Here is a 27,322-nt window from a genome sequence, read left to right as displayed (position 1 = left end):
GGACACGTTAGCAACCAAAACTGCCACGTGCAGCCACCACAGATGGAGCCTGAGATAACCCTCACTACCAGGAACCACAGCCACACCAGGGTCCTGCCCACAGCCATAAAGGAATGAACAAGCAAACAAAACTCTGTTATTTCACCCCATCCCCTGCTCCACGTGCATGGCACTGCCTCAGCCTGACACCAAAGTCACACAAGGCAGAGGGTCCCCTGCCCAAACCACACATCCAAACACCCCCAAATCTCCAGGGAGAGCCTCAAGTCCAAGCTCATGCCCAGATCTACGTGCTTGGGTTGAGCCTCAACTGCAGGCAAGCACTCACAAGAAAAGGAATAAGGAATTAAGGAAAATTCCACAGCAACTACCTGGGTAAAAGGTTTATTGCCCCCGTGCTCTTAGGGAACAGGAGTGGCAGGGGAGGGAGTCCTGGGCACAGCAGCAGCAGAAGGGCTGAAAGGACAGGGCAGGGGCAGAGGTGCTTTGTCTCAACATCTTTAGCTCGAAGGAAATGGTGCTGGCAGTGACTGTGCCTTTTCCTCCCTGGCAACTGAAAAGGAAAAGAAGAAAGCAAAATTAGTCATTGCAAAACAGCCAGCAGCAAGAGAGGGGTGCAAGCCAGGAGCCCTGGGAAGCAGCAGGACAGGGAATGGCTGCAAACTGAAAGAGAGTGGGCTTGGATTAGATATTAGGAAAAATTCCTCCCTGTGAGGGTGGTGAGGGTCCAGCACAGGTTAATCAGAGAAGTTGTGGCTGCTCCATCCCTGGAAGTGTGGGCCATGCAGACAGAGCCTACAGCTGATTCCAGTCCCAATGACCACAGAAATTACACATTTTCTTGGAGCAATTGTTGCCTATCCCACTCAGTATTCCACTGCTACCTTTGAGTACTATTTCCATGGAAGAATTGTCCCTGGGAGGGCTGTCCCTGGAGAAGAGCAGCTGAAGCAGCAGCAGCAGCAGTCCAGCCTGCTGGTCCATCTCACCTTTCTGTGGGTTTCCCCCGCCGCCCCAGTTGTGAGATTTATTACAAGAATTTGCAGTGGTCTGTGAGACACTGTGAGTATTGGCCACGCTCCCAAAAGCTGAGGAATTGCTGAATTGAGAATTGCTTTGGCTGCTTAATCTCAACAAGTAGGGATGCTGAACAAGGCAGCACGGTCTGGGTTTACTTTTAATTACTGCTCAGAGCATGCTGCTCTAGTAAACAGGCACAAAAACCCAATTCTTGTTCCTTCCTTATATTCTTTTCCAATATACAGCCTGAGATGCCTGAGCTGAAGCCAGCCCCACCACACTGCTGTTACTGACTCATTGCTCAAGCACAAACAACTTCAAACAGCTCATGAACCCCTCAGAGTACCTGTATCAAACTGCCCCCATCTGCTTACAGACACGTAATAATGCTCTCAGGGTTAGAACCACTGAATGGTTTGGCTTGGAAGGGACCTTAAATCTCATTCCAAACCCCAGCCATGGACAGGGACACTTTCCATGTGTCCAGGGTGCTCCAAGCCCTGTCCAACCTGGCCTTGGGCACTGCCAGGGATCCAGGGGCAGCCACAGCTGCTCTGGGCACCCTGTGCCAGGGCCTCACACCCTCAGGTAGGGGGATTTTCAGACTTGCTGGCTCCAGAGCTCTCAAGGTCCCTGTGAGAAGCAAATCCTGGAGATGTCAAGTGAATTCAGAGCTGCAGCACTGACTGTAACACTGCTGCTCATCAGTGACCACTGAAAACCCACCCAGCTGAGGCAGGAGCAGGATCTGGGACATCTCACTGAGTAATTGGGGAACACTTGCCAAGACCCACAGCACCACCATGGCTGTCAGAGCCAATTTGGATGCTGTTTGTAAGTCAGATTTCTCCCTTCTGCAAGGCTGAGATGGCAAACAGGTAGAGGCTGACAGCCCTTATGGACATGCCTGGATCTAAAGCAGGAGAACCCTGGATGTATGGATCACCTGCCAGACTCCACGTTATCTTCTACCACCTCCCCTTCATGGATAAATCCTTTAAGACTGCAGAACCCTCGTGTGAAGCCGAACAAAATGATCACTTAGAACCTTCCAAAAATTGAAATTTTCTCCCTGAACTCAGCAGGCAGAATGAAAAGAATTTCAGTGGATGGTGTCTGTGCCCGCACAGGGTCACACATGTGCCTGCTGTCACCTGCACACCCCACACTGTTTGCATTGGACCAAAGCACTTTGGCTCTTGGGCAGGCTCTGGGGGTTCATTCCTCAGCTGAGAAATGGCTTTCAAAGAGCTCCTGAAAGACGAACCTGGAGCCTTTATTAATCCTCCTAGCAACTCAAAGGCACTTTCCCTGCTGTTTGTCCACCCGTTGCCACCAACACCAAGGGAAGGGACAGTGCAGGGAGGGAAGGAGACCTCCGGGGCCAGGAAACCTTTGCCCACACTGCCACTTCCATGTCCCCATAAATTTCCAAGCCCTGCACCTTCCATAAATCTCTTTAAGGCAGGAGCAGCCAAACATCTGTGGGTTGTCTGAACGAGGGGGAATTTGGCAGACTGAGGAGCAAACTCGCCTCGCCCCGCAGCCTTCGCAGCCTTGTTTTCCTTGGGTTCATTAAATACACAACAATCTGGTACCAGAAGACGCTTCCTACGTGCAGGGGCTGCCAAGGAGCTGGGTTTGATGGCTCTGGTGGAGATGGGGAATGTGTGATGAGCACAGTTCTTGGTGCAGCAGGGCAAGGAGAGGACGGGCTGAACCCACCCTGCCTCCCCCAGCGACCACCCGCCACATGGCAAAGGTGATCTCTGGTGTCAGAGCCATCCTGCAGCTGATTTTGGGTAGATTCAAGGGGGACAGAGCAGAAAGAGTGTGGGACAAGCAGGAGCTGCCAACCAGGGATGTCATCCTGCATCATCATCCCAACTGGGCTGCATCCAGATGGAGGCACCAGGCTCTGCCAGGCTGAGCGGAGCCCTGGGCAGGGGCACCCCTGATCCTGAGGAAACTGGGGGTTCCCACTGCTGCTGGGCCCAGGCATGCAGGGAAGGCTCTGCCAACACCAGGCACACGCAGACTGGGCTGCTGCTGTGATGGGGAGCAGCACTGGAGGCTCTGCCTGCCCTCAAAGGAAGTCTTTGGCTACGAGGGAGAAGTCAAAGCAAACACCCACTCACGGTGTTTACCTGCCTAAATCAAAGCCAAAGCAGCTCTGAAACGTGCCCGACAGCATTTCCACAGAGTCATTCATGGAGAGCTTGGACTTGGCTTTTAGCTGGTGTTTTTAATATCCAGGGAGACGCTCGCGAGGCTGGGATAATACGGAATCTGTTGCTGTAACAACACTCAGGGCTCCTGAGAGGTGTCAGCAGCACATAGAGCCCAAACCTTCTGTAGGTTTGGCTCCATCAGAGGTCCCTGAGGGCCAGCAGGGAGATGCTTCCCATGGGGAACAGCTCCAGCAAGCCTGAGGTACCAACTTGCTTGCTCCAAGCCCTGTCCAACCTGGCCTTGGACACTTCCAGGGATCCAGGGGCAGCCACAGCTGCTCTAGGCTTTAATGTTTTTCTGAGTTAACAGCGAGTCTACAAACCCAAAAATGGATATTTCCAATGCTTTCTGTATCTTTATAATTATAATGGCTCTTCAGCTTTGGCACACAAGGTGCCCACCAGGGGACTGCCCAGCCAGAGAAGTAATGCCCACAGAGGATTCCCAAAGAGCAGGGCAGGATGAGCTGCACTGCAGCTTAGCAGCCATAAAAGCCCAGATTCTGCAGCCCATTTTGGAGGTGAGGAAATTTTTTTAAAAGTAAGTGGAAATGCAAACAGCCCCTGGTTTTATTTGGGCTGGCAGGAACACAGTTCTGTCCTTCCCTCCTCGAGCTCAGTTATGACACCGTGAATAGGCAGCAATAAAGGGGGAAAAGAAAGTAAAAATCTGCATTTTCCACCCTATTTCTGGATAGTCTCCAAGCATCCCTCTTTCTCTCACATCATGGGTGAAAATCAGGAGAGAAACAGATTCCCTTGTGCCACAGAAAGGGGAAGCCCAAAGAACAGATGGGTTGGCCCCAGCACCAGCGTGGTGTGAAGCACAAAGGCCACTCCTGAAACAACATCCCGAGGAGAACTGACCTAAATGCTGCATCCCACCCCTGCTCCAAAGCTGCCAGGAAGGGAACCAAGCCAGGTATTCTGTCAGTGCACAAACATGAATGATTGCCCAGGACAAATAGGGCAGCAAAAATGTCCACCTTCATCACATGGAAAAAACATGTATCAACTTGCAACCCTAATGAGCGAAGGGATTAATGAATCCTGGAATTTGTAAATCATTATGAAGTGCCTAAAATAAGGCCAGCTCCTTAAATGAATGAGCCTGCTAGTTAAACAGCAGGTTGTGTTAGAAAACAAGATACAGGGGATTTTATAGATGTTAAGGACAATAAGAAGTCTCGCTGACAAAAACAGAATGGTGGAATCATTAAAGGAAGAAATAGGCAATATAAGCATTACTGTCCTGAGCAGAAAGGAAAACAACACAGTCACATTTGTCAGGAGTAACCTGGGATGATATTAAACAGCAGGCACTAAATATAGATCCTTCTTAAACAACAGCTCCAAATAAATTTACACCTTCAGCTTTGTAAGATCATGCCAAAAAGCCCTCTGAGCCATCAGCAGGGATGGTCCCTGAGCACAGCACAAGCAGCCTGGTAAATGTGGGGAGTGAGACCTCAGGCACAGCAAGGCTCTGGTTTCAGTGCAAGGTCAGGGAGTCAGGAATCACAATTACAGCACCAAGCAAAGAGCTCTCCCCTCACCTGGAGCCTTTGTGCAGGTGAAAGGGAGCACTGGTATAAAACACCTCATTAAAGTGCACAGGAGTGGATGACAGCACTGATAACCCCTTACTGGCACATCCCAAACAGAGCTGCAGGTCACTGGGAACACTGGCTGCAGCACAAACTGCACTGCCACCCTATGCCATGCAATGTTTCTGGCAGAAATTGGGGAGGAAACAGGAAAACCAGTGTCTGTAAGTGACTGAGACCAGCAAAATGCTAGATACAGAGAACAGCATGGTGACACAGAACAGAGAGGAGCAACCAGCAGAGTTGGTGACAGAGATGTTAAGATATACCCCAAGAAACTAAATTGCTTAAAAGCCACTCATCTCAAAGGCAGGGGCACGAGCCCAGGCCCCTGCATGGTGCAGCAGATTCCCCAGGCATGCAGGGATATGTCCACTGGGTAAATTTGGGGTCTCCAGGAGGAGAAGGGATGGCACAGCCTCTGTGCTCTGCTCTCCATGGAGCCTCCCCTCAACTCTCACCAAGGTCTGGGGGGACTCCAGGGGTAACTGGGGGGCTCAAAGCTCAGGTGCAGCACAAGACAGGGAACAGGGAGTGGTAACTGCTGAGGAGGACGAGGACCTGGCTGCCCCAGAGAGGGCAGGAGAAGCTGAGCAGGTCCCTCAGCCCAGCAGTGGAACACCTCCCAGCACAGCAGGAAGATGGAGCTGTGCAGATCCAGACAAGGGCAAAGTGCAATTCTTTCCTGAACAGCACAGACAATAATCATTGCAATAAACTACAGCATCACAAATGGCTGCATGGGGACCTCAGCCAGTGCTACAGCTTTATCTCTGCACTGGGGGCCTGTCTGAAATGGGCAGCACAGCCCACCACACTGCAGGGATGGAACTTTTATTTAAATCAAGTTTCAAATATTTACATCTGAAACCACCACAGGAAAAATAATTTCTACCAACAACACAAACCATGCACAACTGAAAATGTGGGTGAGAGTTTCTAAATGAAACGTTTAAATTTTGGCAATGTACATCTTCATTCAGGATGCTTTCACTCTGAGAAGTACCATCCATTGCACTGCATCTCATTTACAACACAACTGACAATTCAATAATCACAGAATGGCCTGGACTGGAAGGGACCTTAAAGAGCATCTCATTCTAACTCCTGCCATGGCCAGGGACAAATTCCACCATCCTAGGGTGCCCCAAGCCCTGTCCAGCCTGGCCTTGGGCGCTTCCAGAGATCCAGGGGCAGCCACAGCTTCTCTAGGCTTCACTGTTTTTCTGAGTTAACGGAGAGTCTACAAACCCAAGAATGGATATTTCCAATGCTTTCTGTATCTTTATAATTATAGTGGCTCTTCAGCTTTGGCACACAATTGTAGCTTTTGGCACCTAGTTCATAATACTAAAGCTTGTCCTTTCAAAAATATTATACAATATTCATTTGTACCAGCTGGGACAGAAAAAACCCCAAAGCACTTGGTAACTGGGATAATAATATATACACTTGAAGTAATTTCATAGCATTGACAACTACTGCCCAGCACCCCGCAAGGCTGCTCTCAGTAAGGTTAAGGCAGTCACAGAAAATCACAATTATTGTGACTTTCCCACATCACTTGAAATGAGAAATGGCCATCTTCACCTGGCCTAACTGTGCTGCCAGGCCGTCCTAAGCAGAGAAGACCAGTTTTCTGTATTAATTAATTTTCCTTATAATTATCATTTCCCATTGGTGCAGAACAGTGATGTTGGCATTTGTACAACTGGGGCAGACGAGCACGAAGCTTGTGTGGGGTCACTGCAAGAGTCATCACAGGGTAAAGGACAGAAAAGATACCTTAAAGGCAAGTAAGCAACACACTTTAACTCATGCCCTTGGCTTTAGGAGCAGGATGAGGGGTGACTCTCTGGACCCCCTGGCCCAGACCAGTCACTGAGAGCAAATCCAGTCGCTGATGCACCTGGGCAGCCGCATCCTCCTGCACCACCACTCCCCAACCATCCAAGGAACCACTGCTCCTTCTGTCAGGGGCTGCTTCTGAGCAGAGAGAGGGAGAGCAGCTTTTCCAGCTGCTGGATCAGAGCTTGCCAGATCCCATTTTTTACAAACCCTAGGAGAGGTAAGGATCTGTGAGCACAAGAGTCAAACTCCTCTTTCAGCACGGCCCCGTACCTACCGCACAGGCAGCCCCCAGCCCTGGCTGCTGAAAGCAAAAGCCATGGCCGGCAGCCACAAACCCAGGGAATGATGTGGCCCAGGGGATGCTTCAAATGGACTACAGAGGAGTGTCACCAATGATGCTGCTATATTTAATCCTCTAAAAGCAAAAACCATGACCAAGTCTCCCTTGGGCACACTTTTAGCGGGGAGGTACAGAAACTCAACGCACCAGAACAGATTTTTTACGCTCACTCAACCAGTTCTTAAAATATTACTCAAATGAAGTGATTACTGAGCCAAACTGGCCTGGTACTTCCCACCCATCCGTGCAGGGACCCACAGCAAGCAGGGCTGGGAGCAGCTACAGGGTTTGCTGCTGCTCCTCCAGGTCAGTCCAGTGCAGTTCACTCCTCCCTGCACTTCAAAGAAACTTCTCACACCAAATCTTATTTATCTTACACAGCATATGTCAGATGCATAAGATGCAATATCCAACACCACAGGCTACAAAATCCATGGAGAAACTACCTGAAGCCAGGAGAAATTCTGGCTGGAAATTCACCACACTTCTTAATTTTCAATCCCCACCTCACCTGTTGATGAGTAAAGACCCCCACACACACATCCAGAGGCTGTACTGAGATGCACCATCCCAGCCAGGCTGTTGCTTGGGAATTTTTGTCTCCCTAAAGGCAGCCAGCTCAGAAAAGTTTGGAAAAACAAACCAGCCCATGGATCTGCTCCCTGTAGCAGAGCCACATTCTGCATGGCTGCTCTGCAGAAATAGCTGGGAAAAGAATTTGCAACATATCAAAGAAACTTGTAACATACCAAATCTTACTTATCATACACAGCATATGTCAAATGCATAAGATGCAATATCACACATATCCAACACCACAGGCTACAAAACTCATGGATAAACCACCTGAAGCCAGGAGAAATTCTGGCTGGAATTTCACCACACTTGTTAATTTTCAATCCCCACCTCACCTGTTGATGACTAAAGACCCCACAGCCTGTACTGAGATGCACCATCCCAGCAAGGTTTCAGAAACAGGCTCTTGCTTGGGAATTTTTGTCTCCCTAAAGGCAGCCAGCTCAGAAAAGTTTGGAAAAACAAACCAGCCCATGGATCTGCTCCCTGTGGCAGCGCCACGTTCTGCATGGCTGCTCTGCAGGAGCAGCTGGGCCGTGGGCAGCCAGGCTGCAGCTGCAGGCACAGAGGGTGACCTTGGAGAAATCCTCTTTCACAACCACAGCACGGCCACTGCTCGTGGGGAGAGCTGTGGGCAGCACCAGAGCTCCAGGGCTCAGGTCTGCCCGTGTCCTGAGCAATTCCAAGGAATTCTCAGAAGGTCTCAGCCCTGCAGAAAGTGGCGGCACTCGTCCCATGACATGCTGGGGATCAGGACAGGAGCTCCCCTGGGGGAGCAGCCACACTTCATTCTGGGCAGGCTGGCAGGCACAGAGGAGCAGCACGGTGGAAAATTCCCTCCTCTTGGCCCTCTGAGTTTATATTTAGCTCTCTGAGGAGCAGGCTGTTGTTTTGGTGGTATTTTAGCCCAGCCCTGCAGGGACCCCTGCAAAGGGAGCTGTGGCTCCCCCCACACGTGAGACCCACGGCTCTCACAGCCCTCTGCTGCTCGGCAGACCTGCTTTGGTTTTTTTTTTTTTAGTTCTGTTTCCCCGAGTCAGCAGGCTTGCTTCCTCTTCCTCCTCCTCCCGTTTTGGGAGAGAAAGGAGCAGAAAACGTCAGCCAAGGAGAGAGTTTGCATGAGGAGCTGCAGAGGAGCAACATTCCAGCTCCTCTGCTGCCCTGGTCCCCCATGGACACGGGAATAAAACTTGTCTTTCTGAAGGGATTTTCACTCCAGCAGAGAGTTTTGGAGAGTGCAGATCTGCCACAAAGGCTCTGCCTGCCCCGTGCCTCCCCTGGGATGTGGGAAGGAGACTGGACCCAGCTCTCCAAACAGCTCTGAGCATCTCTGGCACCTCACCCTGCCCCAGCCCCTTGGTGCAAAGTCTGCCCTGCCACAGATTAATGTTCATTAAGGACAATTTCCCAGCAACATCCTTTGACAAGCCACGTGACACGGGAGGGGGAAGGGAACAAAACCAAAACCACCCTTTCAGCTTGGGGTGTCCTCTTTTCCATCTGAGATTTTACAAGGCAAGTGCAAACCACCTCCATCCTGGCAAATAAAAGAAAAATTCTATGCAACATTATAAGAAAGAAAGAAAAAAAGGAGGAAGAGTCTCAGACCACACAGCTGCCATTTGAGAAATCAGAAATCTACCAGCAATAATAAACAGACAAGTGGTTTAAAGCTCATTACCCTCCCCACCCCTCAGGACACAGCCCATGGTGTCAGTTCTGCACACAAATACAGGTGTTTTGGCAAAAAGTTGTGTATCTTGTTCTGCCTATACTTTTGCTGAGAGTGAAGCAATCCTTTGCTACTACTAGAAAAAAAAAAATATTGCACATAATTAACCAATGCAGATTTGGGAATTTTTATTGGTATATGTTTGCCTATTTGCATGTGTGCATATTTATACACATGTATTTATTTATGCAGGTATCCATAGCTGAAAATTAACCTAGATTGGTGCTGGCTCTGTCCCACAGTCTGCCTGATCTCCATATACAAAAATCTGGATCTCGCTCACACAAATCAATTACCCACCGAACTGATCTGCACAGATTGTCTATGCAAAGTTTTGCATTTACAGCAAAAGGCCATCTGCTTTCTATAACCACTGTGGTTCCTGGACACCTCGGCCCTGTGCAGAGCTGGAAGTCACAGAAGTTTCCCCTCCCTCCCTCCTCTGGGTGGAAGCTGGGAGTGAGAAATCTGGAGCCAGGGATGCAGCAGCAATCCCAGCACCGTGGCCGTGCTCCACGTGGCTGTGCTGGGCACGGTGGGGAAGTGCAGAGAAGAAGCAATTCCAGGGCAGGTTGTTCTGGCTGGGTTTCCCCCCCACTTTTGGAAGCAGTGTTTCTCCTGATAAATGTCTCCAGCCCTGATCCTGCCCCACTGAGCAGGGCCGTGCCAGAGCTGGTGTGACACACCCCACCACCACAAGCATCCTCAGGCTCCACAGGACTCCCAAAAACGAAGAAATAAATCAGAAGCTCGCTTCAAACCTGCACTGAGCCGCGAGAGGTACGGACAGAGCAAACCGCTCTGAAATTCAGGTTTTTTACTATCGCTCTAATTAATCTGTTTCGTGACCCACCCCAAATATTTTCTCTAGAAACATTATCTACGCTGTTTTGGGGTTTCTTTATTTCTTTTTCCAGCCCTCAGCCAAGCCCTGGTAAATGTTTCTGCCCACGATAGAGGCAGGCCAAGGGAATGTGTGCTTTGTGATGGCAGCAGCATCTCCTGTGCTCAGAAATACCCAGCACTGGGCAGAGATGCTCGCAGCCCTCCGTGTTTTTACTGGATTATCACAAAACACTGCTACCTCTGCAATTTGCAAGTAGTTTTTAATCTGTCAAAACAGACTTTTAGTATTGCTCGAGGATTCAAAAGGAAAATATGCACATCTGGTTTCAATCGCCAGCCGAAGTTTTGTCTATCAGCCTATTTCATAACAAATTACGCTCACTTTTCACTCCAGAGGATTTCCTAAGGAGGGGATGAGCTGCCAAGGTACACCAGCGTCTGTGGAGACCGCACGGCACCGAGAGGCAGCGGCACAACCAGTGACAGGCACCGCGCTGCTACAAACCCTCTCCGTGTCAAGGAAATTTAAATTATCGAGGAAAAGCCCCTTAGCCGTGAAATCTCTGCGTACAGCTGTACGTGAAACCTTCACGTACCTTAGAACCCGATCAACCTGACGTCAGTGAATGGAGAAACAAGACTTACAGGCTTTCCAGGGCAGCCCCCCGTGCCAGGGCGCTGCGCACAGCAAGGCGCTGCCGTGTCCCACCGCAGCGGCGCCGGGGGCTGCAGACCCCCCGGGACCGGCCTGTCCGTCTGTCCGGCTGCCCCGAGCCGCCTCACACGTGCCCGGAGTGAAAGGCGAGGCACGGCACGGTGGGAAGTGTGGCGGGCCCTGGGAGAGCTGGAGCATCTCCGCGGGGATGCTCAGGCGCGGCTCGGCTGAGCCCCCGCACCGGGCAGGGCGGCACCGAGCCCGGGGGACCCGAGCTCCAGCCCCCGGAGCAGCGCTCTCGGCCCGCAGAAAGGAAAGCACGTGTTGATCCTTTCGCAGGAAATCATTCCAGCGGCAAAGAGGGCTCGGAGCGGGTGAGGACCGCTCGCTGCCCGCTCCCAAACTCCGGCGAGCCTCCCATCCCCGCACGCCGGGCTCAGCATCCCGCACCCCCGCCGCTCCGGACACGCATCCCACCGCTGCACGCTCCCTCCGGGGCCCGGGCGGCTCCTCCGCCGTGCCCCCGCTCACCTCGGGGCGGGGAGAGCCCCGACGGCACAAAGGCGAACATCCCCAGCCCGTTCCGCGGGGATGCGGCGGCGGCGGGGGTACCACCGTCCTACCCCATCCCCTCCGAGCCGCCCCGTGCCCGGGCAGGGCGCACCGCCGCCCTTTGTCCGCTGCCCCCCGGCAGCCCCCGGGGCTGCAGGGCCCCGCTGCGCTCCGGGCATCGCTTACCGAGCGCGTCCCGCGGGGGCGGCGGAGCGGCCCGGCCGGGCCGGCTGTGGGCGCCGCTCCCACCGCGCTCCGCTGCCGCCGCCGCCGCCGTGCTGCGGGCGGGGCGGGCGGAGGGAGGGAGCGAGGAGGAGGAGGAGGAGGAGGAGGAGGAGGAGAAGGAGGAGGAGGAGGAAATGTGCTTGTCACTTCCTGAGCGGAGCCAGCGCCGGCAGAGCCCGGCCCGCACCTGCGGAGCGCCCGCCCCGGGGAGCCGCGCACCGGAGCGCTCGCTGCGAGGGGAGGCGGGGGAGACCCTGGGCTGCCGCCCCGAACGGGCATCCCCGGGTTAAACAACGCCAGGAAGAGCGTGTGTGGATGGGGGAAACCCCAAAAATAATGAAAAAGGGGGATTCGGGCGGCCGTGAGGCGCTGCCCGGCGGGAGCGGCGGGCGGAGCCGGCAGCGGCAGCAGCGCCCGCACTCGGCCCCCCAGCCCGGGATGCTGCGGGCGCGGCTCGCCTGGGGCTCCGCCGCCCGTTCGGAGGCCGAGAGTGACTCCTGGTGGCACGGCCGGCCCGGGGAGGAGCAGCAGAACCGGAGGCACCAGCAGCTCACTGAAGGGTCCCCGCGAGAAGTAGCGCTGAAGTTTTGGCACATCACAGATGGACACCATGCGCCCGTGCACCCACCAGGGAATAAAAATCCGGCTCCTTAATTTTTCTCACCCTTTCATAGAATCATTGAATGGTTTGCGTTAGAAAAGACCGTTAAAGATCAAGTAGTTCCACATCCCAGCCATGGGCAGGAGTGACTTCCACTGTCCCAGGCTGCTCCCAGCCCCAGTGTCCATCCTGGCCTTGGGCACTGCCAGGGATCCAGGGGCAGCCACAGCTGCTCTGGGCACATTGCACCAGGGCCTCCCACCCTCAGAGGGAACAATTCCTTCCCAATATCCCATCCAACCCCTCCTTCTGTCAGTTTGAAGCTGTTCCCCCTTGTCCTGTCAGTCCAGCCCTTTGTCCCAAGCCCCTCTTCAGTTCCCTTGCATCCCGTTTAGGAAGGAGCCATGAGTCCCCTGCAGTACCAGAGCTATATCTGCTTGGCTTCACGTGGCAATGGCCTGTAGCAGCACAGAGCTCTCAGTGACATTTTCCATCCAGCCAGGCTGCACCACGCACAGCGTGCGGGCTCCTTCCGAGAGTGAGCGTAACGAGCGAACAAGGAAACGACATGACAGCTAAAAGGAAGATTTAGGGCTCATTACAAAACAGAGCCCAAACATTAAACATATGCGAGCAGACAACACAGATGCCATCAGGAATGAATCTGGGGCTGAATTTCATCCACCCGGCTGGATGGCCAGGCACGGTGCTGGGGATGGCATGCAGGGACAAGTGAGGGACAAGTAAGGGCATGAATGGCAAGAGAGGCTGTGGCTGTGAGCTCAGCAGTGCTCCGGGTCCTGTGCACTGCCCAGGACAACAAATTACTGTCGAGGAAGCCTTGCCACTCAGTATTGAATGCAGTGAAGCAAGCAGAAGTAGCGGGCAGATACTTAACAAAGGAGCAGCTCCCACCAACACAGTGAGGGCTGATCGCAACAAAAGTGGCTCCGTGCTCAGTACACATAAAATTAAGCAGGAGTGGCCAGTTTGAGTGGGCGATGAACAGGGAGAAGGGTTTGATGATGTGAAGGGGCTTTTGCATCATGTTCCTCCATCCCACTCAGTATTTGCTTTTCTTATCACGTGTTGAGACTGGTAGCAATAAAACACTTGCTAACTCCTTTTCCAGAACTTCGGGAATCAAGTCTGAAAATGTTTTTTTATGGTTTCCCAGTGGAATATTTCAGCAATAAAGCTCAGAGCCTAATTGAATCCATTCCTGTGGCAGCCCTGGGCTCCAAGACTCAAGCAGAAAGTTGTTTTCTGTCTGCTTCTGCAGCTCGCTCCAAACCCAGCATTTTGTGCCTCTCATCCTCTGTGCTTCCCAACAGATGAGCTGGCTGTGGAGAATTCCCAGCACGTGTGAAAGCCTGTTGCTGAAGCACAAACCTGTTTTGCACAGACAGTATTTTCAGTAATGTTGTTCAAATAACTGGCTGCCCAAAGGCCCTGGTTCCGGACAGTGCTTTTTCCCTTTGTCAGAAGGGGGGAAAAGAAAATAAATAACTTTCAAGCTTTAAAGAACTGGCCAAGAGGGTTTATTCTTCATGGACAGAAAATTCATTCAGTTAATTTGTGAGCTGATTTAATTTGTGGTTTTGTCTCAGATGTCAGTGCCTTTGCTACCCACTGACTGGGAGCCTTCCTGATGGGGATGGAAACCATGGATAGGAAAAAATCTAATGATCCCCACGGTCCTTCTGAAGTGATTCTGGGGTCCAAGCCATTAAGACATGTTAATGTAGCAGTGCTAAGCCCTGTGGATAGACAGCATTTCCTTCACTCCCTGTACACAGCATCTGGCTGCAGTTACAGCCTTCTTTCCATGTAGCCTTTCCAACGCTTCGCAGTCTCTGCAGTTTGTTGTTATTCATGTCATATGCACCAGGGTTACCAACAATTTCAGAAGTTTGTGCCTTTCACAAGGACTCTGCACTGTCCTTCTGAGCATCTGAGCCATCCCAGTTATTTATGGGTCCATCCTGCTTCTCTGCCAGGCAAAGAACACAGGTAAGGGCCAGAAAGTCAGACTGTTCCAGCCGCAGGCTGATGTCCCACTCACCCAGCTGTGCTGGGAGCCACAGACTCACAGGGACATGTTGGCTACACCAAAGGTCTCCAGAAAGACCCTTCAGTTTCAGGGGAAATCCTCAAATCCACAAAATCCTTATAACAGCAAGCAGAAGCATTTTTAATAAATATTTCACATCCAGGGAATGAGCACATCTCTGTAGTGTGGTCAAGGAGCTCTGTGTCAGGAAGTACCTGAATCACAGATGCCCTAAACAGGTGAAGCATTGCTGTGCAGAGGGCTGAGATGAGGAGTGTAGTTCTGACTGCATTTGGCATACTGTGGTATTTCCACCAAACTTAAAAACCCCTTTTTTATGCCACAGGCCATTTGCTGCACACATGTAAGAGCTTTGTGTTTGCTGCCTCCCTCCCTGCCTTGGCAGAGGGTGTGACACCTGATCTGGGTGCCCCAGACTGGGAGCAATGGAAACAGTGATGGATAAAATAAATAGGCCATGAAGTACATATGAAAGCCTGGATGTGCTCCTCACTTTGTCAGTCATATTTGGGTCTGAATTGGTTTAAGATAAGCCCAGAGTTATTTTTCCATCATGCACAAAGCCTGAGGCAGCTGCAGACATGCCCCAAAGCATCACCCTACCTGGGATAAGCAGCAGTGCAGCACCCATGGAGCTGAGGAGCCCTGGGGTAGGGCAGCAGCCAGCAAAGCTAATTACTACAGAAAATTGGGGTGAAAGATCCTTCTGCTTGAATTTCAGGTCTCAGCCCCATCAACAGCTAAAATTTCTTTATATAAGCACACTCTCCTCACCTCTACTTGACACATGACACTGTCCATGCATGCCTGGCTGCTGCAGTGGCTGAGCTGAGGTTTGTGTCTGCTCCCTCACTGGGCTCTATTAGCTCTGCTTGTCATGCACTTGTGATTACCCAGAATTGATGTGTTACCTGGCAGCAGCTGGTGTGCCTGACAGCACTCAGCTTAATTTCCAGTAACAGAGAAATGGGCTCATTTCAAGCTATGCTGTTACCTAACAAATGGAAATTAAGCCGCAGGTTGGCTTTTCCCTTACTTGTGTTAAACAAAACAGGCCAGCGTTCCTTTTCCTCCTTTGTCTGGAGGCTATAACACCTCGTCCCCTTTCACTGAAAGCCCTTGGTAGCCATTAATTGCTCCTCAATTTAGCTGCCACCACAAGGGTTAGGTCATGCTCAACCTCCTTGCAGCCAAAGCACGGGATAGAACCCTTCACCACCCCCTCAGCCCAAGCAGGTAAGGCTGTGCAGGGCAGCTCCCCCTCCTCTCATCCCAGAAAAGGCAGCAAGCAACAGGAATTCAAAGGCAGATCCCCACACTGCTTTGCAAAGCCCTGGCCCAATTATTTCCTTTGTGCTCTCCTATTTTACAGGGGATGATTCCATACATTAAAATGCTTGGAGGGCCTATAAAATGAAGCAGTTATTGCTGCAGCAAGCCATGCTCTGCACCTCTCGGCAGGCTTAGATCAGGGAAGCAATCCCAGTGCCAAAACACTGAACATTTTGCTGTATGTTGCTAAATACCACGCTTAAAGATTTTGTCTGGTATGAAATAACACAAAATTTGGCAGCCTCACACCAGGCACCCTGGCTCACAGCAGAGTATATGCACAGGCAGATTTCCCTCACAATGGCTACAGTGCTGCCAGTGCATTCCTGGAATGCAGAAATACATGGAAGCCACTGTCAGCGAGGAAGAGCAGCCTGCTGTGCCTAATGCAGCAGAAAAGCTATTCAGGAACTTGTCCTTACATAAAAATAACTCCAGAGAGGCTGTGTCAGCTCAGCTGTGCAGCTTTGCAGGTATCTGGGTGCTGTGCCCTGCACACCTGGCCTCACCCTGCACTCCTGGGAACAAACCCAGTGGTTCTAAGTGAGGGATTTCAGTTCATCCCCTCATTTGCCCATTCATTTGACTCTTTGGGCTCACAGATTTCCCAGCCAGTGAAGAACTGAAATAATTCTGATACAAATTGTAAGAGAGAACATTGTTCGCTCTCCAGAGAATCACACCTGAGATCTGTGTGGTGGGACATGCACTTCCTCACCCAGGTAAAATGAGTTGTAAACAGCAACTGCAGGTTTAAAACCCCAAATATCTGAAAGCTCCTTTTTAATATTGGTTGGAAAAGTACAAAATAAACAAACAAAAAACAAACAAACAAATAAACAACTCCACAACCCTGAATCTCCTTTGTTATAGATGTTAAACACCACAAATCCTGTGATACAATCAAGGCAGCTGGCTATTCCCAGATTTCAGAAATGCTGTTGCAACAGTGGGTTTGGATTCCAGAAGGTGAGCCCATAATGCAAACAGCTATTTCAGCCTCAGTGATGCTTTGCAACAGTGCTCTCAATAATGATTTGCAGGAATATTCTCCTGATGGGACAGAGAGCCTGTAATCACATGCTGCATCACTGCTGGCCCTGGCTGGAAAAGCAGCTGCCATAATTCTGTTGGTGTTTCTGATGTAACCCAACAGCTCTTAAAAAACAGTTGTAGCTCCCAGAAATTCTTCACGTTACACCACAAAATTATACTGAGTTTCAAGAACAGAATATTCATTTTATAATCTCTTTAAGCCTTCAAAAAAGAAAAATCAACCTTTAGTAAAGCAGCCTATGGACAGCACTGCAGGGTTGGCTGGGGAGGGTTTAGTGGAAGGTGTCCCTGGCCATGGTAGGGGCTGGAATGAGATGGTTTTTAAAGTCCATTTCAACCCAAATCATTCTAGGATTTCTGAACTATTCCTGCTCCTCAAGAGCCATCAAATGAACCTGCCTCTCCTGCAGATAACAAGCTGGTCACCAAAAGGGAAGTCAAGAGTGAGGAAACATTATCCTTCCCTCTGAATTTTCTGTGTTCATTCAGTTGTGCCATGATTTTCATGTCTGGTATTTCTCACTTTTTAATCCCTATAAAAATGATTGTAGGAGTACTTATTTCAAGAAGGTACTGTGATGATGACAGGGCAAAGGCTTTCTGTCTTGAGAACCCATTTACCTGACACTCCAGCAGAGTCCCATGTGTAGAAACTCTCCTAGAACACACATCTCCAATCAATAATTATTTCATTAATATCGCTTGTTCACCTCTCTCAGATATTTCACCCTGACAGTTCAGCTCTGTGATAAGCCCCATAAAATTCCAGAGTAAAATGCTCCAAGCTCCTTCAGTAGCACAAACCCTGCAATGAATTCAATGGTCCCTCCCAGTAAATGCCTCAGAAGAGAATCCCTAAACTCAGTTTTCTTGGCAATAGGAGGCATCAGGAGCCAGGTTTGAGCTGCACCAGGCACAGATGTTGGTGGAGGTGCTTTGTTTGGGCTCAGGCACTAAAACCCATCCTCAATCTACCAGGAATAAAAGGTCAGTCCTGGGAGAATTTCACCCTTCAGCATGCTGTCAATGAAGCAGGGAACACAAACCCTTTCTGTTCTGCCCACGCTCTATGCAAAACCACTGCAGGAAGGTTTGCCAGCTCTGCAGCATCACCCAGCCTAAACTCAGTCCTGCAGGAACAGCCTTGGGCTCAGCCACCTCTGGGATCCATGGAAGACGCTCATTTGACTACCCACAAACCTCATATTTGGCAGTGAAATCACAGGCAGAGTTTTCAGATAGCAAAACAATAGGAGTGAAACGTGTTTCAAATGCTGCATTTATTCTCCTGCATTTAGCAGCTGGAACCAAGAGTCACACACACAGCTGGGCAGACATGAAGATTCCAACCTTCAGGAACCATCATGGAGCACTCCCCCAGCTTCCAGCAAAGACTTGCTCCTCCTAAATCACTGCTTTTTCCTCTGCCTCCTTTTCCAAGGTTTTTTTTTTTTTTTTCACTGAAATGCATCAACATTTCATGAACTGCCCCAAATCAAGGACAGTCTTGGACAAGTCATTTCCAAATCCTCATAGCCAAAAATACCCCGCTGCCTAAGTCAGTATTGGAGCAGCTTCCTAGACTCCATTATCCAGAAAATGCCAGGTTCCCAACAGAGCAGATTTTAAATAGTAAGCCTTTGGTTACTGTTGCCTTAAAAGAAAGCTCCTAAAACATGTTTTACAAGCATTTTTCTGCTCTCCAGTGACACCTGGAAGTGCTTGGGACTGAAGGAATATGCAAACTACAGATCAGATGCAGAAATCCTTATTTTCAGGCAATTTTAAGAAGCTTATTTTTTAGCTTTACAAGTTATATAAAAATACTACCCAGAGAACAAAAACTAATAATAATCAATTCTGTGAAGTGGAGAAAACAATCCTTGCCCTGACCCTTCCATATCTTGTGGAGTGGGAATCTATGGTTAAATTCCAAGTAATTGATTAAAAGAAAATCCATGACAGTCCTGATTTTATTTTCATCCCATGATTAAATACACATCACGACTTCATTAGCAAAAATTACAGATGAGAATAAAACAGATGCCCAAAACACATCCTGCCAGAGTCCTTGAAAATTAAAATTTCCTTGTATTAACTCTACCTGATGCAAAAAATGTCACAGGCTTTTTACTGAGGCTGTTATCAGCATTGTACTTTGAATCCTTTGTGCTACTATGCTAAAAAAAATTCTCTGTTTGGATTCCCAGTTACATTTCCTAGCATTCCAGCTGGCTGCTGGGCAGGGGCAGAACACAGAACTACAACAAATGGTAACAAGCCCTTGCTTTTGGCCCTCAGGTTAGAACCCACCTCTGACCAAATACACAAAGAATCATTCTGGGACTGAATTTTGTCAGCACTGCTGATAAACCATTCTCCCAGTTGAGTATATTTCATTTTACAAAAAAGATGCAGCAGTAAGATTTCTATATTGAAAACATCAACAGATGGATCACAGAGGGAGGACTCACCACTGTGCAAAAGAATGCCTTGATTCCTATCCTGGGAAAGGACTGGAAGTATTTATTGACCCTTAAAGATCTCCTGAGCCCTGGGAATGAGGAGAAGCATGGAAAGTAGGAGAAGCAATTCCCTGATAAGCAAACATGACCTTGCCTGTGAAACAAAACATGATTGCCTAAGAGGGCCTCCTTGATGTTTGAAAGAACAAGTTTATTGTCACCTGCAAATGTGTTTGTAGAGGCATGAAGAAATCTCATTTTCCTGCCTTTCAAGCAACAGCAATATTCTGAGATTACAAAACAGAAGAAATGAAGGCAACGAAATTGAGCAAAAGGATTGCACACAGAAGTTTATAAAATACATATAAAAAAAAAGCACAAGGAATGGATAGTTATGCTTTGAATTCTTTTGGATTTATGCAGTTAAAATCCACCCTGAGAAATTCACTGGAAAACTTCTTGTCATTGTGGCTCCAAAGACATTCCCATACAGCAGGTTAATAATGAAGGAGGCACATGTCACACACCAGAGGCTGCAACATCACACCTTTATGCATTCATGAGATCAGGGAAAGGAACTGACCAGGCATGAACACACTCAGGAAAGGGAGACTTAAAAAACTCCCTCAGTGGGAAAAGAGCTGAGCTACTTCAGAGGAGACACAATTATGCTAAGTCTGAAAATCTGAATTTAAAGTACCAACTGGTCCTTTTTGGAAAGTGCTGTGGATTTTGTATTCATTTCCCTCCCTACCAGCCACCCTCGTGTTCATAAAGAGCCAGCACTTACACTGCAAAAGTTTGTTCCCTGTTCCACTGCACAACTGAGAAATGAGATTTTTGCTTTGTAGGATACCTTTACCTCTATAGGTCACTGCTTACCAGCACAGAAATGAAATATCAGATAATCTTTATGTTTCAAACACATTCAGTTATATTGGTCTCTGTATTTAGCACATCTGATTTTCCTCTCTCTTGCAAACTTGCAGCTTCCCTGAAACAAGTGAGGTTGTAGCAAGGACACAATTTATGGGCAAATTATGCAAAGCTGAAATGTTTCTAGGGCAATGTTTTATAGTCCCTCAGAGCTCCATACATAGTATTTTACTGTGCACTCCAAAAGCATTTATTTACACACGTGTCTGAGGTTTTCTGTCAGGTTTAAAGTTCAGACTTTTCTCATCTAATCTAATTTGTCCAAGATGGATGGCCTCACTTCTTTCCTTTGGAAAACCAATGCTGTAACACTGTTTCCAATTCTTCCTCCAAAGCAAAACTTGGGTGTTGGCAGCTCCTCCAGAATTTCAAATCCTGCCAGACAGAAATTGAAATGCTTTTATTAGAAGGAAGTTGTTTTATTCGCCTCTTGGATAACCCTTTGCAAACCATTCTTTATTCGTCTGGAAAACTTGCAAGTCAGTTAATCTGTGAGTTTATAGGACTGTATTGTTACACTGCACCACTACTCCATACAGCTGAAACTCTTCCATGGATAATAAAAATCCTAGCAGGCTGACTTGCACAAATTAATGGCAGAAAAGATGAGAACTTGCCAGCGATTTCGGTTCCCCAGAAGGGATGGTTGTTTCAGATCCACACTGAGTTTCAAGCCTCAAGCAAGAGATTCAGGAGCTGACTGGCGTGTAAAAACACCCCCTAAGTGGATCAAAAGTGACAGAAAAGGTCACAGACTCGCCAGTTCCCCTAAACATGGGTAACAATGTTACCCCAATTTCGGAGCAATCCAAGGGTGAACTGGGCCTGGTAATCAAGTACCCAAAAAGTATCAGCCAGCCACACACACACTTTCCCAGGTAATTACACTGAAATTCCCAACCTCCACAGCGTCAGCAAACCTGTCCTGCCTTGGCCCTGGCAAACACAGGAGTGGTAATTCCCGAGGAAAACAGAGGGAGGACGGGCTGGAGCATTTACTAATCGCTCCACCTCCTCTAATCCTGATCTGGGAAAGTCAATATGCTAACAAACACACATTAAAATTCCCCCATCCCTTCCTTCAGCAGCCCCACGCTGGCAGAGGGCTCTGCTCAGCTGCCTACCTTCTCTGAACTCGTCCAGCAGCTCCTCCTTGGTCCAGTTGCAAGAGGTGATGAGGAAGAAGCCCTCTGGTTTCAGCACCCTGCCCAGGGATGCCACGTACAGCCTTCGCTTCCCCGCCGCGCCGCTGGGGTCCAGGCTGACGGCATCAAAAGTCCCCTTGTCAATGCAAATGTCAAAGCCTGACAGCTCAGCTGAGGGGGCCAGGAAGTCTTCTACCTAAAGCAGAAGCCTGCAGCTGTGAGAATAATCTTCTGCTGCTGAATCTTTAATGCAAAGCAAAACTTTAGGACGCAAAGCTTCAATCCTGACAATGGGTGTGCTCGGGGAGGGGTAACTCACAGAGCCGTGGCAGCTTCTTTCTTCTCCACACATTGTGTGATGATCTATGTGCTGGAATCTAAAGCTCAAACTAACACACTCGAAGCTCATTCTTTAAATCACTATTTGTACTTTGATCCCTGCCATGTGCCAGGCACTGCACAAATGCAGGAGAACAGACAGAGGCTGCCACAAAGAGATTTTACAGCTGGCACACAGGAGCAGAGACATCACACAGGTAGGGAGCCGAAGGGTAGGACAGCACAGCAAAGAGCTCAGAATGACAGGCAGCCACACGATCCCAGCATGGCTGAGGCTGGAAGGGGCCTTTGGAGGTGATCTGCTCCCACCCCTGCTCCAGCAAGGCCTCTCAAGCTTCCTGCTGTTCAGCTAATGGTAGGCAATCTATCCCTCAAGGATTTCTTCCTCTGCCTCAAGTCTGAAATTCAGAATGTAGCAGCTAAAATACAGAACTTGCCACTTGGTAAACCACTACCCTGCTCCAAGCAGGGAAACTCTTGTTAGCCTTAATGACTATTACAAACAAAAAACAAATAAAGACCAAAAACCTTCCCGTAAATAGATTTATTTGGGTAGAGTTCTCTCACAAATGAATCTCAAAAGAAATCATTCATTCAGTACACTGAGTACATCTGAATATCAATTAGCTCATTTAATCTTGGGCTCAATTGCTTTCTATTTCCTCAATTACCTTTCTCTAAGACTTACCTTTAATTTAATGTTAGACATCCCTTCTTTGTCTCTCACTTTTTCTGAAAGCTGTATTGCAGAAGGTGAATAATCAATCCCTGTGAGATTCATGTAGCCAGACTTTGCCTAGACAGAAGCAGAGAATCTTAATCAGTGTGCTAGCAATTGTTTTAATCCAGCCAAAACATTCCCGACCTATAATCCATCTCATCTCTCCTCCTCTTAATAACAGGAAAAAACCACAACTCACCTTTTAGTAATTTTTATGCCTGTTACCATTACAAGAGCTCAATAGCTGAATGAGCTGAAATAACTTTATTCTGCCAAAAAAACCTCACCAAAATGACTGGTGACTGAAAGCTGGTTCATGTCAAGTGGAAAACTGAGCACAACTGGGAAAAGTAACACCCTGGAGGGGAACAGGCTCTCTTATCTGCACCAAAAGTAACTTAGAAACCAGGAATTTGCAGTGATGACATGTGACAGATGCTGCAAAATAAAGGAAGAAAGCCTTTCTGACATGTACCATGGGAGATTGAGCAATTATTTCATTTATAACCCAAATTTTAAGAGCCAAAAGATGCAATACATTGCACTAGGACAGAAATCCACTTCAAAATCATACATTTTTCTAATTATTCATGCTAATGTCTATTTGAATACAACTATTTGCATGCTGCCAGGTGTCTGTATCAGCAATTTTCAGGCAGGTTATGCACCACATATAATAGCACACAGAGACTTTGTTAATCTAAGTTTGTTGGAGATAAAGATAACTCAGTTTAGGGAACTCAGTGAGATCCCAGCAGCCCTTTGGCAAAGCAGGTGGGCTCCTGGCATCAGCTGGAGTGGGAGGGGAGCAGGGACACACGTCCTTGCTCTGAGGCAGAGGCTGAAGGGACCAGCTCGGGGTAGAAGGTACAAACTCAGGGTACCCCACGTGTCTGGCAAGATCCAAACCTGATGGAAGAGGTCTGATCCTCTGGCCAGCTGCAGGCTGTCACAGCACAGACAGGGAGGAGGCTGGGCTTTGGAAAAACACACGGAGTGCTGTTAAGCAACCAGCTGCCTGTCTGCTTGTTCCAGAGGCTGACACCCCAATCGCCAGGAAAACGATGAGGAGTTTCCACAAGTGTCCTTCCTCCTTGCAGCAGCCCCTGAGGCCTGAGCTCGGTGCTAACCAGCTGTTCTGAACTGAGGGCTAATTGCAGCTGAACACAAAGCCACTGTTGTTTGCATGGGATGGAGAACATTTATTGCTCAGGCTCCTGCCCACGTTCCTCCCCGGAGCAAAGCAGGCTTCCTCAGATGCCTGTGCTGAAGGTTTGGGGGTGGAGGAGTGGTTCCCACAACAGCTCCTCTGTTTGCAAAGGAAAGGCTTGAGTCACTTGAGGGAGTTCCCATTCACTCCTCTAGTCTGGGGGCAGAGAAGGAAGGTTTAGAGATAAACAGCATTAAATGCTGCAGAACCTGTAGGGCCTGACTGTGACAGGAAGGGATCCCTCACTTGTGCCAAACGTGAGCACACTGCACCCTGCAGCTGCCCTGGAGGGATTTACAGCACTCTGTGCTGCTGCTGCTTCTTGGAGCAGGAGATTGAAGAGCAGGAGGAGTTTGGAACATTACCAGCTCTGCCCCGTGTTCAGGGCTGACACCCCCACTTGGTGAACACTCCCCACTCCAGAGATTATTCAACCTTCAATAGTGGTGGCTCCCATATTACTTAGAAAATAAATGGAGGCCGGAGCTTTCTGTGGCAGCAAGGTTTCCTCAGAAGAGCTGGAATTTTTGGAAGGCAAAAGAATTATGTCACGAATCCAAGCTCCCAGATCCCTGAAGTTCACAGGGGTAATAAAAACAGCAAGGGGTGCCACTTATGTGTATGTACCCTCAAGTAGCTCCCTTGCAGAGAGCTGCTACTCCTGTCCTCTATGACTGAGTTTTTTCCAGTATTGCCATTTCTGTCCCATCATGGAGTCCAACTCCAGTGGCAGAACACTCCTATGGTAGCTGCCAAAAGAATTCCAATTTGATTTCCAAGCCTTGCAGCTAACACACAAAAAATTCCTTTTACATCAGCTAAGCAAGTGAGATGCTGAATTACTCAGCAAAAATAAACAAGGTAATTTTTGAAGCCACTTTTCAAGAGGGAACTGGACTGACAATTTCCTATGAAAGAAACCACAGTACTGTGAGGTGCTTAATGTAAGGGAGGAGGGTGCTCTCACAGGAGTTAATAGTTTTTAAAAGCTATCAGGCTGTCATTTGCCCTTTATAGTATGAAAAATCAGCTCCCATTTGCCAGTGGAGTCAGTATAAAATGGAAGTCTTACAAATAAGATTTTTCTGTTTGGTACTTTAACCATGATAGAGCTATCACTGCTCTCAACAATCACCATTATCAGGCTAATTTCTCTTAGTGAGATGAGCAATTTCTGCTTTTGGTGACATAAATTCTCCTGTGCTGTGATGTAGCAGCCAGTCTCCATAAAGGCTTTAAAATCTTCTAAAATCAAAGTTCATATTAAATAAAAATTCCACTTCAAACCAGACTTTGACTTTCAGCCCTTCCAGTTCCTACAGGAACTACTGGAGCCAAAGGGGAATGCAAAACAACAGAAGCTGTGACAATGTGACACACTGTCTTTTTGTGCCCCTTACCAACTCTCCTGCAGTATTACACCAAAAAAAAAAAAAAAAATCAATCAAAACCAGGAAAAAAATACTGGAATTCATTAACATCTTGTGCACAACAAAATCTTCAGAACACACCTGATCAGATTTCCCACCCACCCTGACAGAAATGGACACTTCTTTAAAAGAAGTGTTAACAACTTTTAAAGTTATTTACGTAAAATCCCTTGGGTTTACCTACATTTTTGTATCAATAATGAGTGTTATTATCAGAAATGTGTGCAGAGAAAGGGTCTGGTTTTGTACATGAGGGTACTTTGTGAATTAATCAACTTAACTTCCTTATCTGGGGGAGTTTAAACAACAGTGGGAAGAAATGCAGTTTTAAATGTGGGGAAACAGGAACGTAAAGTGAGAACAAGGGATGCTCAGGCTGACTGATTTAGAGAAATACTTCAAATTTTGAAGCCTGAAGTATTGACACTCTTGGTGTTCCACACAGGTTACATGACCACCACTGCCACGTGTGAGAAATGTATTTAAACTGCTCTGATTCTGTACAAAAAAATACACAAACTTTGCAAAATACCAACCAATTCAACCAGTAAAACACCATTGCCAGTCCCAATGTCAAGCACAGAGCTGTCAAGGGGGACCTTGTGCTTTTCCAGCCACCTGATTATGCGCACCATGCTTTCCTCTCCAAACCTGCAAAAAACAAGGGCTCGGGTAATTAAACCAGAAAAAAAAATGTGCAAAAGGTACAGCAAGTTTATTTCACCCCTCACTCTCTCCAGCATTTGCAAAGCCCTTTTCATTGTTACTCAAGTAAAAGCTGCCACAGCTCATATTTCATGTTTGCTTTGTTCAGATGACAATGAATCCTGCAGCCTTAAAATTCACTGAAACTCCAACTCAGGCAGGTGAAAACATCCATATATTAGAAAAGGAAGCTGCAAGGGCAACTTGTGTGGTTAAACCTGAGCTCAGGGATAAAAAGCACGTTTGCCAGTAATATACAGCTCAATTACCAGCTCAATTTCTGTGTAATGACACTTGTCCAAGTGCAGCTGAGCAATCTTCACTGTGAAATTGGGCCAGAGAGGAACTGCTGGTTTCAATGGTAAACTCCCCATCATTTTGTCACCAACTCATTGAATTGCTGGCTGTGGTTTTGCAATGTCTTTTACAGTAAAGAAACTACAGAAACACTCTGCAGAAGTTATTTTGTTTACCAGATTTCCCCGGTATCTCCAATGTCTTGAAAAGTTTGCAGTTCTCTTTCGTAGGCAGCATCCCAGCTGGAGTTGGGGGAGAAGAAAGGAGAGGATATCATAATTAATACTGGGAAATATTTAGATGAAAGAGGGATAAGAAGAAAAATTGAGAGATAGATTGAAGTTAGATATTTGGAAGAAATTGACTGTGAGGGTGGTGAGGCATTGGTCCTTAGCATAAGATGAGCATGAACATGTGGGAGAGAGCCCAGGGAGTTTCCAGGGAATGCCTGGAGATGTTCCAAAGGCTGGAGCCAGGCTGGGAGAGCAGGGGGTGCATTCACCTGGAGAAAAGGCTCCAGGGAGACCTCAGAGCCCCTTCCAGACCTAAGGGGTCTTCAAGAGAGCTGGAGAGGGACTGGGGACAAGGGATGGAGGGACAGGACACAGGGAATGGCTTTAAGCTGAAAGTGTGTAGATTTTGGTGGGATATTTGGAAGGAATTGTTCCCTGGCAGGGTGGGAGGCCCTGGCACAGCTGTGGCTGCCCCTGAATCCCTGGCACTGCCCAAGGCCAGGCTGGACACTGGGGCTTGGAGCAGCCTGGGACAGTGGAAGGTGTCCCTGCCTATGGATGGGATTTAAGGTCCCTTCCAACCCAAACCATTCCATAATTCCATGAAAGGCTGAGACCACTCTATCCTCTGTGTAGCAGTGCCACTCTACAGAATCACACATTCTCTAAACAAATTAACAAGCCATAAACCAGAGACCGGCTCGTGGCGAGAGAGGCACCTTAAACACCTTCCGTGTCCCCTCCCCGCGCCGTGGGCAGGGCCGCCTTCCCCAGCGCGGGCGGCTCCGAGCCCCGTCCCGCCCGTGCCCGTGCCCGTGGCCGTGCCCGCCCCGCTGGGGCACCCGCCCGTTCCCCGGCACTCACTGCTCCCTGGTGCCCAGCACCGAGGGGCTGAAGGGCTCGTCCCCGGCCAGCGCCATGCCCGGCCCGCCCCGGAACCAGCGAGCGCTGCGGGCGGAGCGGCCGCGGCCGCTCCCGGGCGGGAGGAGCCGGGCTCGCTGATCCGGCCGTGAGGGGGGCGCTGGCACCTGAGTGGTTTCTGATGTTTTAAAACATTTAAAACCGGCCCGCTCCGGAGCCTGGCGTGGTTTCTAAGGTTTCCCAATCCCCCCGGGCTTATCAATTTGATATAATGTGGATTAT

The 27,322-nt window shown here is 48.8% G+C and overlaps 2 protein-coding genes across 3 annotated transcripts in view; both read right to left on the bottom strand.

Annotated features, from left to right (window-relative positions):
• FAM53B (family with sequence similarity 53 member B) overlaps positions 1 to 11,652 on the bottom strand; it is a 42,066-nt gene extending 30,414 nt beyond the window's left edge. Inside the window, exon 1 of one of the 2 annotated variants that reach the window (XM_054277049.1) lies at positions 11,597 to 11,652. The gene's annotated coding sequence lies outside the window, so the exon portion shown is untranslated. Of the gene's footprint in view, positions 1 to 371; positions 469 to 11,596 lie in introns of those variants that run through there. The other variant, XM_054277048.1, reaches the window with a different exon arrangement.
• A 6,330-nt stretch (positions 11,653 to 17,982) lies between these two features.
• On the bottom strand, positions 17,983 to 27,122 carry EEF1AKMT2 (EEF1A lysine methyltransferase 2). The gene is made up of 6 exons (XM_054276910.1): positions 27,044 to 27,122; positions 26,123 to 26,188; positions 25,481 to 25,595; positions 22,272 to 22,379; positions 21,224 to 21,440; positions 17,983 to 20,474 (listed from the first exon to the last, which is right to left on the bottom strand). The coding sequence occupies exons 1-6, from the start codon at positions 27,097 to 27,099 to the stop codon at positions 20,347 to 20,349; spliced, it is 690 nt and encodes a 229-aa protein (XP_054132885.1). The 5' UTR covers positions 27,100 to 27,122; the 3' UTR covers positions 17,983 to 20,346.
• Between the last annotated feature and the right edge of the window lie 200 nt (positions 27,123 to 27,322).

Source organism: Melozone crissalis, unplaced genomic scaffold (genome assembly GCF_028551555.1).
Source record: "Melozone crissalis strain CALT ecotype California unplaced genomic scaffold, PUWL_Pcris_2 ptg000019l_1, whole genome shotgun sequence".
NCBI lineage: Eukaryota > Metazoa > Chordata > Aves > Passeriformes > Passerellidae > Melozone > Melozone crissalis.
The sequence above is the reverse complement of the archived record's forward strand: the minus strand, read 5'-3'. Positions and strand labels throughout refer to the sequence as shown.